The sequence below is a fragment of the Coffea eugenioides genome, chromosome 7, assembly GCF_003713205.1.
Source record: "Coffea eugenioides isolate CCC68of chromosome 7, Ceug_1.0, whole genome shotgun sequence".
NCBI lineage: Eukaryota > Viridiplantae > Streptophyta > Magnoliopsida > Gentianales > Rubiaceae > Coffea > Coffea eugenioides.
In genome coordinates, this window is record NC_040041.1 from 6,639,767 (window position 1) to 6,650,085 (window position 10,319).

At 35.6% G+C, this 10,319-nt stretch overlaps 3 protein-coding genes across 3 annotated transcripts in view; 2 read left to right on the top strand and 1 right to left on the bottom strand.

Annotated features, from left to right (window-relative positions):
- Window positions 1-1,034, top strand: part of LOC113776764 (alpha-galactosidase 1-like) — an 11,971-nt gene extending 10,937 nt beyond the window's left edge. The window contains exon 8 of the mRNA XM_027321824.1: window positions 1,022-1,034. Within this exon, the coding sequence (XP_027177625.1) occupies window positions 1,022-1,034 (13 nt within the window). The remainder of the gene's footprint in view (window positions 1-1,021) is intronic.
- A 1,770-nt stretch (window positions 1,035-2,804) lies between these two features.
- Window positions 2,805-4,756, bottom strand: LOC113776765 (zinc finger BED domain-containing protein RICESLEEPER 1-like). The gene is made up of 2 exons (XM_027321825.1): window positions 4,662-4,756; window positions 2,805-3,873 (listed from the first exon to the last, which is right to left on the bottom strand). Exons 1-2 carry the CDS (start codon window positions 4,754-4,756, stop codon window positions 2,805-2,807), a joined length of 1,164 nt encoding a protein of 387 aa, XP_027177626.1.
- A 1,805-nt stretch (window positions 4,757-6,561) lies between these two features.
- On the top strand, window positions 6,562-10,110 carry LOC113778796 (rRNA-processing protein FCF1 homolog). Its single transcript, XM_027324294.1, has 8 exons — window positions 6,562-6,740; window positions 6,852-6,917; window positions 7,301-7,406; window positions 7,953-7,995; window positions 8,838-8,910; window positions 9,376-9,463; window positions 9,850-9,928; window positions 10,043-10,110. Exons 1-8 carry the CDS (start codon window positions 6,670-6,672, stop codon window positions 10,054-10,056), a joined length of 540 nt encoding a protein of 179 aa, XP_027180095.1. The 5' UTR covers window positions 6,562-6,669; the 3' UTR covers window positions 10,057-10,110.
- The last annotated feature ends 209 nt before the right edge of the window (window positions 10,111-10,319 follow it).

The window sequence follows — 10,319 nt, forward strand, 5'->3', positions numbered from 1 at the left end:
AAATAAATTAAAAAAAAAAGAGTAGCTATGACTTAAAAAAGTGGAAATTAAGGGAAAAATATTGAAAATTGAAAACACGGACAACAAATTGAAACAGTCGAATAAGGTACCTAAATCCTAGAAACTGAAAAACCTTACAACCCAGATCTCAAATGTAAGAATCCTTTGAGAGCTTTAACCAATTAACCACCCCAAAAAAAATAAAAACAACATATTATATATTGCTCTCCATTAGAACAAGGGGAAAAAACATTAAAAAATGCTAAATCTAAATGAATACCAAAAGACCCAGTTTCTGCAAAGATCAAAACTTACAGATTGAGCGAGAAGAAGAAGAAGAAGCAGCAGCGGTGCGAGAAATGTTTCTCTATGGAAAAAAAAAACCCAAGAAAATGGTCTATTTATCACCTTGAGAAAAGGATCTGAAGAAAGTTCTACTAACCGAGGCCTCTCTCCGTTCTCGCCCGAGCGTGGCCCATGCAGTTTTGTCAATGACTTGACTAGCGGCCCAAAATGAGTGTAAAAGAAAAGCAAGTACTTGTCACGAGAGTGACACAAATTTGAAATATACAAATATAACCAAAATATATTAGATTTTTTGGGGTAAATTTTATAAAAATAAAATACAGTACATATTCTAATATACTAAAATTTAATTTATCTCAAATTTTATTTAAAGAGGTGACGAGTGACAATGATAGTTTAGTGATTTAAAAAGCAAATGACAAAAAGGGACACGTGACTATTTAACATTTCATCATTTAGTCGCCAAATTTTTCCTTTTTTTTTGCCAAAAAGATCACTTAACTCATAAAAGTATACATTTTTTTTTGTTATTCCATTAACTTTTGATGTTTAGATAGTCGAAATGGCAATCACATAAGTAGTGCGCTTAATTTTTCAATCGTAAAAGTATCTCATAATCTTTTAAAACGCATTTGAAAAAATGAAGAACCTTCTCAGTTTCCAAACTGTATCTATTCTCTTCAGATTATGATTGCAATCTTTAACACTGTTTTAGAAATCTTGATTGATATCTGGTAAGAGGGTCCATTTGAATTAACTATTTTTTGGGGTATCTTTGAAAAATTTTACTGTAGCAGAGTTTTTAGAGTATATTTTGGGATATTTTTTGAAAATTAAAAAAAATTAGACTACTTTTTAAAGTACCTTTGAAAAACTAGTTTTTGAAAAACTGAAGGATCCAAACAGAGGTTTAGTAAAGTTTGATAACTTTAAAAATCCTTATGTTTTTTAAATATGCATCAAAGATTGTGAGGCATTTTTGCCCTTAAAATCCAAGTGTACTATTCAAGCCGATGCCTTTCTAGCTATCTTAATACTAGAATTTAACAAACTGACTTAAAAATATATACTTTCGCGTGTTTAATGGCCTTTTTGATTAAAAAATGTTTGGTGACCAAATGGTACGATTTTAAATACTTGAATGACCATTTTCTGCTATATACTCTAGTTTAAATAATTGTAGTGAATAGGGATTCATATGTTGTTTGCAAAATTTGTTATCCAAATCACAAGTTAAAAAGAAAAAAGTATATCAACATCTCTCAAGTTTGAATTCTTACATGCATTTGTACGCTAATGAACAAGTTTTAATGCATAATACATAATCTAAATTTATAGTTAAAATCTTATACATGAAAATAGAATATAAACTCACAATTGATTCCCCTGAATGTAAAAAAATGCTCACCATATTTTGTGTTTAATAGTTACCTGTAAACTGTTAGTCGAGCTGAGTATCTGAACGACGAGCTCAACCGTGCGGACGAGCCATGATATGCACTCGAACTCGACTCGAAAAATGGAAATGTGACTCGAACTCGAGCTCGAGCTCGACTCGTTTATCACAAACAGCTCGAGCTCGAAATATCTGCCCGAGCTCGAGAATCGATTTCGAAATATTTGTCTAGCAATTAGTTATTATGAAGTCCTGCTCCAGCATAATTCCATTCAATAGATCCAAAAATTTGTCCAGCACTCAACAAATACGAAGTCCAACATAATTCCATTCAATACAGATACACAAACTCCAGCCTAATACCATGAAGGATTGCATTGGCTGGAGTTAGGCTAATTCAACCTAATAAACGAAATATTTGGCTGCGGATGGTAATAATTGGCTAGAGTTATGCTATCAAAAATCAACAAAAATTGATAGGATTGGCAACCAATGCCATTCACATTCAAGAATACACAAACTCTAACCACATTTCATTCGAGACAACATATAAGACCATAACATCCATACAACACAAACTCTAGGAATAAAAGTCAACAAATACACAAACTACAGCCTAATTTCATACGAGACAACATCGATAAGAGCCAATATACCATAACAGGTTTTGTCCAGCCAAATAAACGCACAAACTGCAGCCAAATAACTATGTAAAACACTGCTACACAGCTAAAAAATTGTCGAACTTCAGAAATCACAAGAAAAAGTACAGCAACCCCTTCAGAAATCATAAGAAAAATACAGCTTCACAAATCACAAGAAACAGCATCACATATTCTAGAAAACAGCCTTCAAATGTCCGAAAGATCAATTTTTTCAATTGTAGATGATTCGGAAACATCGAGTGGTTCCTATAAAACGAAAACAAGAAAGTTACAACTCTTAACAAGATAAAATGAGCTGCCAAAATAAACAACTAGTAGAAGATATATTTTACTTACACGAGACTTGTTTTTTAACCCATGAAGATTGCAGATCCAATCATTCCCACAAAGTAGCATTTACACCATTTCAACAAACATAGAAGCACACCTATCATCTATTATTCTACCACCAACACTGAAAGTAGATTCGGACGCCACGATTGTAACTGGAATATAGGAAACCTCCACCTTTCCCCTTTCCACCAACCCAAGACATCAAGATTTGCATTTGCATCACAAACATACATGCTCTCTTCCAAATAAACATCTAAATATGATTTTTCAGGGGGAGCCTTGTCAATTTCACTAACAATCATCTGAAATTTTTCTTTTCCAATTACAACATTAACTCCAAGCTTTTTAGCAACCCCTTGGGTAGGTTTACTTGTAATTTCTGCATGTTTTCGTTTTCCAGCTTCCCTTTGTGGTTCCTCACTATGAGATGAGATGTGAGCATCCACATATTCATTATAGAGGTCATAAAGAATGCATCTAATCTCATCAATGTACCTAGGGATTGCATCCTTTCCATAAATAACTGGGAATGTATGATTAACAAAGACCATTTTGTACCTCGGATCAAGAATAGCACCCAAAGACATCAAGACATTGCTTTCATCCCAACACTTGTCACATTTTTGTGCCATACTCTCAGCCATAAACCTAATATGATCAGAAAAATTGAGAGTTTTTTTATTTAATAGCTCTTTAATCCTATACAAGTCTACAAGAAAAAGGTTAGCTGTTGGGTAATCGGTTACAGAAATAACATTGGTGATCTCATAAAAAATACCAAAAAATTTACATACTTCTTCAACTTTCATCCACTCGTACTCACTTGGGACATAATGAAACCCAGGATCAATGTACCTATACCTGGGAAATACATCCCTAAACTCTAGAGCTGAAGCCAACATCAAATAAGTGTTGTTCCACCTAGTTGGGCAGTCCAAAATGAGTTTTTTAGAAGGCAATTGAAGCTGTTTTTTTATTTTGGCAAAGTCATTGAGACAAGACTCTGAATTTTTCATATATTTAATCCCCTCTCGAACAACATCAATCACATCAACAATTTGATTAAGCCCATCTTGAACAAGCAAATTAAGTATATGGGTACAACACCTAACAAGAAAAATTTTTCCTCCAATACTCAACATTTTTCTTAGAGAGAAATCCTCTTTAAGTCTCCTAATGCATACATCATTATAAGAAGCATTGTCCACAGTTATAGTAGAAACCTTATTCTCAATCCCTCACTCAAAAAAACACTTACTTAAAGCATCGGCAATAATTACTCCTGTGTGAGGAGGTGGAACATTACAAAAATTTAGAACCCATTTTTGTAACACCCAATCACTATCAACAAAATGCCCTGTCACAACCATGTATTGAATTTTTTGACTATATTTTCACAAATCTATGGTTATACTAACCCTATTGGCACATTTTAATATATTTCTCAGCCTTTTCTTTTCAGGCATGTAAGCAGTCACACAATCTTCCTTTACTGTTTGCCGGTTAATCTTTTTATAAAATGGAGATACAACTTTCATGAACTTGTTAAAAACAACATGGTCCAACATAGAGAAAGGATACTCATGTATAAGAACCATATGAGTTGCTAACTCTCGTACTTTAGCATGATCATAGGAGAAATTAGTTATAGAAGTTATACCATCCGAGGGTCCTTCGGTAAAGGATAACATTTGCTGCCTCTTTTGATTTTCCTCCCCAACAGCCAGCCTCTTTTGTAGACAATTTTTGAGGTGACGCTTGTGTTGAGAAGTAGCTCCAGATGGGCTTTTGGCAAATAGTTCTTTGCAGCGATTGCACTGCACTTTCAATGTTCCATCAAGCTGTTTTACTACTGTCATATCCTTCCATATTGTTGACTTCTTTTTTCGTTGCTTTTTTCAAACGGATTTGCTCCTTCAACAGGACCTTTTTCCCCTGTTTCTGCTCCTTCATTCTGCTACTCTAAGTTATCTAAGTCCAGCTCTTTTTCGCTCATCTCATCAGCTTTAGACTCCACCTCAAGTTCTTGATCTACAGCTTCATTTCCAACCTCCATAATAGGACTTGTTGACGATCCTTGGTATGAATGAAATGGAGGACTGTACATACCTATTATTTAAAAGGGAAAATATACTTGAGTCAAGTCCATAAGGAACATATGCAGGAACATATGCAGTCAAGTCCATATGATATTTAATAACTCAACCACTTAATGCAGTGCATTCTAAAAGTTAACAAAAACCTCTACTATCAGATAAAGTGCTAGGTAACAAAAACTATTACTTATTTACTATCAGTAACTATAAGAAAGACTAGTTCTTTGCTCAAGTTAATCCGAATCAAACTCAGTCAGGGTGGTCAACATCTGGAAAAGCCGAAAGGGGAAAAAGTTGAAAGTTGGACTGCTCCCTCCCTCCCTCCCACAAGGCCGTGTAATAACATGAAGAATAAGCAAACACTATATTGGCTTTTCAATATTGATAGCAGGTTCTGAACTCTTGGAAGGGGATAATACTATTTTTTTGACACAAGCAAAAAGCAGCAATCCTTTCCAAGGAATTATGTATGACTACATTCGTTTGGAAGGACCCTCATCATTGAATCCCTAACAAAATATAGTGCACATTATCTGAATGGTTACCATAGAACGCTTATGAATTCCAGTAGACAAAGAATTAATCTGATAAATAATCAAACATCACACAGCTAAAATCCGTAATCAACAAAATCCATTGACTGAGAAAGAGTTTTAAGCTTTGTGGATAAGACCTACTAAGGAGGCCAAAAATGTGGCTCTAGCCCAATCGCAAAGGCCAAAATTTCCAGCAAGCAGCCTTATTACCAGCATGGCTCAGGAAAAAATAAAACTCCAGTACTGCTGTAATTACATATTTTCTATGCATCTATTTTACTCTTTATTTATCATGACAAGAAAACTCATCAAAGTCCATTATTATTTTTTTTTGGGCCGAAAGTTCTATCTTTCTATATCATCAAATGATTTGATTATTGTAATTTATATAAAACAATAACAAGAAGTTTGTTACTACTTGCAGATCCCAAAGATAAGAGTTGCTCTGGTAGTAACATATGAGGATTATGTTCCTATCATAAGGGAATTCTTGTCATGTTAGGATAATTTACGTATGAAAAGAGACAACACTTACCAGAAATCACGATGGATTAGAGAAACCAGTCAAATTGGACTGGTCAATGGTTGCTTGCGGTGATTTTTGGTGGAGGCCAGAGAGCAAAGATTAACTGGAGGAGACTGGTTTTGGCCGTGGCGGTGGACCGGTTGCTAATGGAAGAAAACAGAGATGCTGGTGGACTAGTTGATTTTGGTGGAAAGCAGGAAGGCCAACGATTGTGTGGAAAGCAGGAATGTTGCTTTGTTGGAGTATTGCTGGCTGTGGGTTGCGACGGAGAGGCAGAGGCGGAAAAGAAGAATGAAATGATGCAATCAAAGTATCGAACCTAGTCCAAATTTCTGCTCTTTAACTGCTAAAATGACAAAAATGCCCTTCTTTATCGAGCTCAATCGAGCTACTCGATAAAGAAGGGAATTCGAGCTTACTCGGCTCGATAACTAAACGAGTATATTTTAAGCTTGAGCTCGACTCGTTAATTGAAATTAACGAGCTGAGCTCGAGCCTTATCGAGCCGAGTTCTAACGAGTTTTCGAGCTACTCGTTTGGCTTAACAACTCTACCTGTAATAAGTAACACTTGGTGTGTGGAATCACATGAAACTTTATGAAAAGTCAAAATCAGACAAAAGGCCCAATGGTCGAACCGAGTAAAAGACCCGGATGGTCGAACCGGAAACCAACCATCAATGCCTTACCCAACCCAACCGCCAACCGCATCTTTGCAGAATCAAAAGGCTTTTGGGGTTTTGCAGGTTCCACCGCTGAAGTGGTTTTTTCCGGCGTTGAATCAATCGCCGAACCAAGAAAACTGGGAAAAAATGGGGAAAGCTAAGAAGGCACCGAAATTCGCCGTGATGAAGAAAATGGTCACCTCCAAAGCCATTAAACAGTAAGCTCTCAGCTCAGCTTTTTGCTCCTTTTATGTATCTAAATTCACAATTGGTCAGCTTTTTTTTTTTGTATAAATTTGCTCATGAATTGAAATTTTCTTTATGCTCAGGCATAAAGAGGAGGTTTTGAACCCTAACAAGAAAGATTTGACTAAGGAGAAGCTTCCCAGAAACGTGTATGCATTACCCCTTTACTCCATTTTTTTAGCTCAATTTTTTTATTTTGTAAATAATTCTTTTAAGAGGGCAGGGAAGGGGAGGGAAGGCTGGAATAGAACAATCATTATGATGCAATGAAGAAGAATTTTAGTGGTGGGTTTTGTTTGATTCGAAGAATTATTCTTGTATAGTTTTACTTTTTGGAAGAGGGGAGGGGATGGAAGGATGAAAAGGGGAGGGGAATGTGGATGGTTGGGATCCAACTCTTGTTCTAAGATGAGGAATAGGGACTGTTAATTAGAGGATTATGTTCAAAGATTTTGCCTTTTTTGGGATATATTTTTCATTAAGTCACTGTTTGTGTATTGATTGAGTGAGAGTTGTTGATTGTGTGATGCAGACCAAATGTTTCATCTGCACTTTTCTTCAAGCACAATACTGCATTGGGTCCGCCGTACAGGATATTGGTCGATACTAATTTTATCAATTTCTCTATTCAAAATAAAGTGAGTGCTCTGGATTTTAGTTGCATATGTTCTTGGTGTTGTATATGACAAGTCTTCGCTTGATGATATTTGTTAAAGGAGATGTAATGCTTTAATCAGAAGATAACCATTTTTATGATTTTGTATTTGGTGCTGTGATTGTGGTGCTTTGCCCTATCATTTATAGTGAATCTTTTGTAAAAAAGGATTTCTTTTGGAAGGGTGCTAAAATGTGGGTTGATACATGGATGAAACTATACACGTGTTTATATAGTTTAGTTTTCTTCTTTCTTATCTAAGAGCCTAAAATGGTAGTTAATTTAGTTAAGATATTAGCATGAAACGTAGCAGAGATTGTAAAATATGTCCACAAAAGTAGGTTAATCTTCAGTTATATTTGGTCTTATTTTGTTGAAAGACAATGGTTCCCACCGGTCACATTTTATTGTGGGGTGGAGTGGAGGGGAACTTTGCTTTTGCATAACAGATGAGATAGGATCATTGCCTTTGTGAGGACATATTGAGTGAAATACTGATTTCCTTGTTGGTTTTAAACTTTCTATTCAGTTGGATTTGGAGAAAGGAATGATGGATTGCTTGTATGCAAAATGTAAGTTGAAGCATGCCATCTAATCATTTTTTCTATTGTTGCTATCAACATTGTCTGTTTGTCAATTTTGTTGTTATTTTTCTGTTTTTTCTCTTCTCCTTTTTATTATTGTTACTAAAGTTTTTTAGTGTTCTGAATGGCTTCACTTTAATGTTTCTGCTCAAAACACAAGAAGGTCTATTTTTGCATCTTCTTGTTTTGTAAAATCGGGTAATCAATTGACTATGCTATCAAGTTCTTGTATCTTGATATTTCTGCTCATAATTTAAAAAGGACATGGTTGCGTCATGTTGTTTCTGTGAAACGGGGGAATTGATCGCTCAAGTGAACTTTATGGTTGATGTAATGCAACAAGGAGCTCTACGTCATTTGTTTCTGGGAACTGGAGTAAAATGAGTAGTCTTCATTTTCTATAGGCAACTTATTTTTAGTCAACCACATGAGAACTACATCTTACCCTGTCATGTATCAATTAGAGGAACAAAAAATCAACTCATAGCTCATCTTGTGATTTTCAAATATCCCAGAAGAAGTCACTAAATTGAAGAGGGGGGATGTAAAAACTCTCCAACATAGCTGTGGAATGCCATTCTATAATGGGATTATTGGTTGCTGAAGCTAGAACTCTCAAGATTCCTGAGTTGTCAATGTGCACCTTGCTTAAGTGCTGTATACTGTGCAGAAAAGAATCTCATAATCAAAATTGAGTTTGTAGACATTTTATCTGTTGGTCTAGATATGTGCTGAACATTTCTGACTTCTCTGTTTTATGCTGTCATTCTTACCAGTTTCTACCCAGAACACATTTCTTAAGCTAATATCATTTATTGATCTTTCTACAGGCACTCCTTGTATCACTGACTGTGTAATGGCTGAGCTTGAGAAGCTGGGTCAAAAATATCGTGTTGCTTTAAGGTATAATCTTGTTTCTTTACCTTTTCCTGAACTTCTGTTCCCATAAAATGCTCTTATCATTTAGCTTAGTGTTTGAACAAGCTGAAAGAAAACTCAGATGGTCATTACCTGTGTTTTTGGTTAAGAACGTGGTAGATGATAATAGATGATATATTATTTTCACATATTAAATTTCTAATCCAATATTCTTCATGTCTTTTGGTTGCAATTCTGCATGGTTATGTTATTGAATAAGGTTATACGTTGGTTACGTGGTCCTAAAACTTTGGTCTTCATAAGAGGAAGACCAATTTGGGTAAAAAATTAGGCCCTTGCATTTTTAGATTGTGAATAAATCGTGATATACTCTATAGGAGAATTACTAATTAACTACCAAGTGTTCTTTGTATCTTATGCATAATGCATGTTAAATTTCTATGCTTAAGAATAACAAACTTTTCTGTTTTTGCTTTTTGCTTTTACCAGAATCGCAAAGGATCCTCGATTTGAAAGGCTTCCCTGTACGCATAAAGGAACATATGCTGATGATTGCATAGTAGAAAGGGTCAATCAGGTATAATCTCACTTAAATAAATTCTGTAATTTGTGGTGTCTCAAAACTAAGGTAAACTGATCTTGTTTATGTATTTTTTCAATATGTTTATCACACATGAAAGCTTTCTGAACTTAATCTCCAATGAAGTGATGGTGGTTGCTATGTATTATTACTTGTCAATGGGAGCGAATGCAGAAACTAATGGTTAAGCTGTTCCTTTGCTTTTATTCTTTCCTGCTCTAACCTATTGTTTGCTGAAAACAGCACAAATGTTACATTGTTGCAACATGTGATCGAGACTTAAAGCGAAGGATGCGGAAGGTGTGATATGCTTGATTATTAATTTCATGTCATTTTACTATTCTCCAGAATTGGAATGTAACTGAGGTTTGATTTTCAAGTAGGTCCCTGGTGTACCAATAATGTACATTACTCAGCACAAGTACTCCATCGAACGGTTACCTGAAGCTACAATTGGTGGAGGTAGGCTTACTCCATGTTGTGTTATTAACAGAAAAGCTTACACAACTTAATAAGGTGGCTGTGCTTGTTTTCTGCCTTGAACTTACCTTTGAAAATTGTCATATGCTGGTGCAGCTCCAAGATTTTGATACTAAAAAGCGGTGATAGGATTCAGATCAGGACGCACAGTTTCTGGACCATGGCTGTGGTGCACAATTTGGTTATAGGCATCCTGAAATTGTGACGACCCCACCTCCCCCTAAGGCGTACCAGAGGGTTCGGCGGACCGCCTGCCCAGCTCTCGCCAGGACTCACTCACTAAGATCACGTGCACACAACCATGAACCATAGATAACAGTCACAATTCAAGCTTATGATTTACATTGATCGAATTCAGGGTACAAAGTCTCGA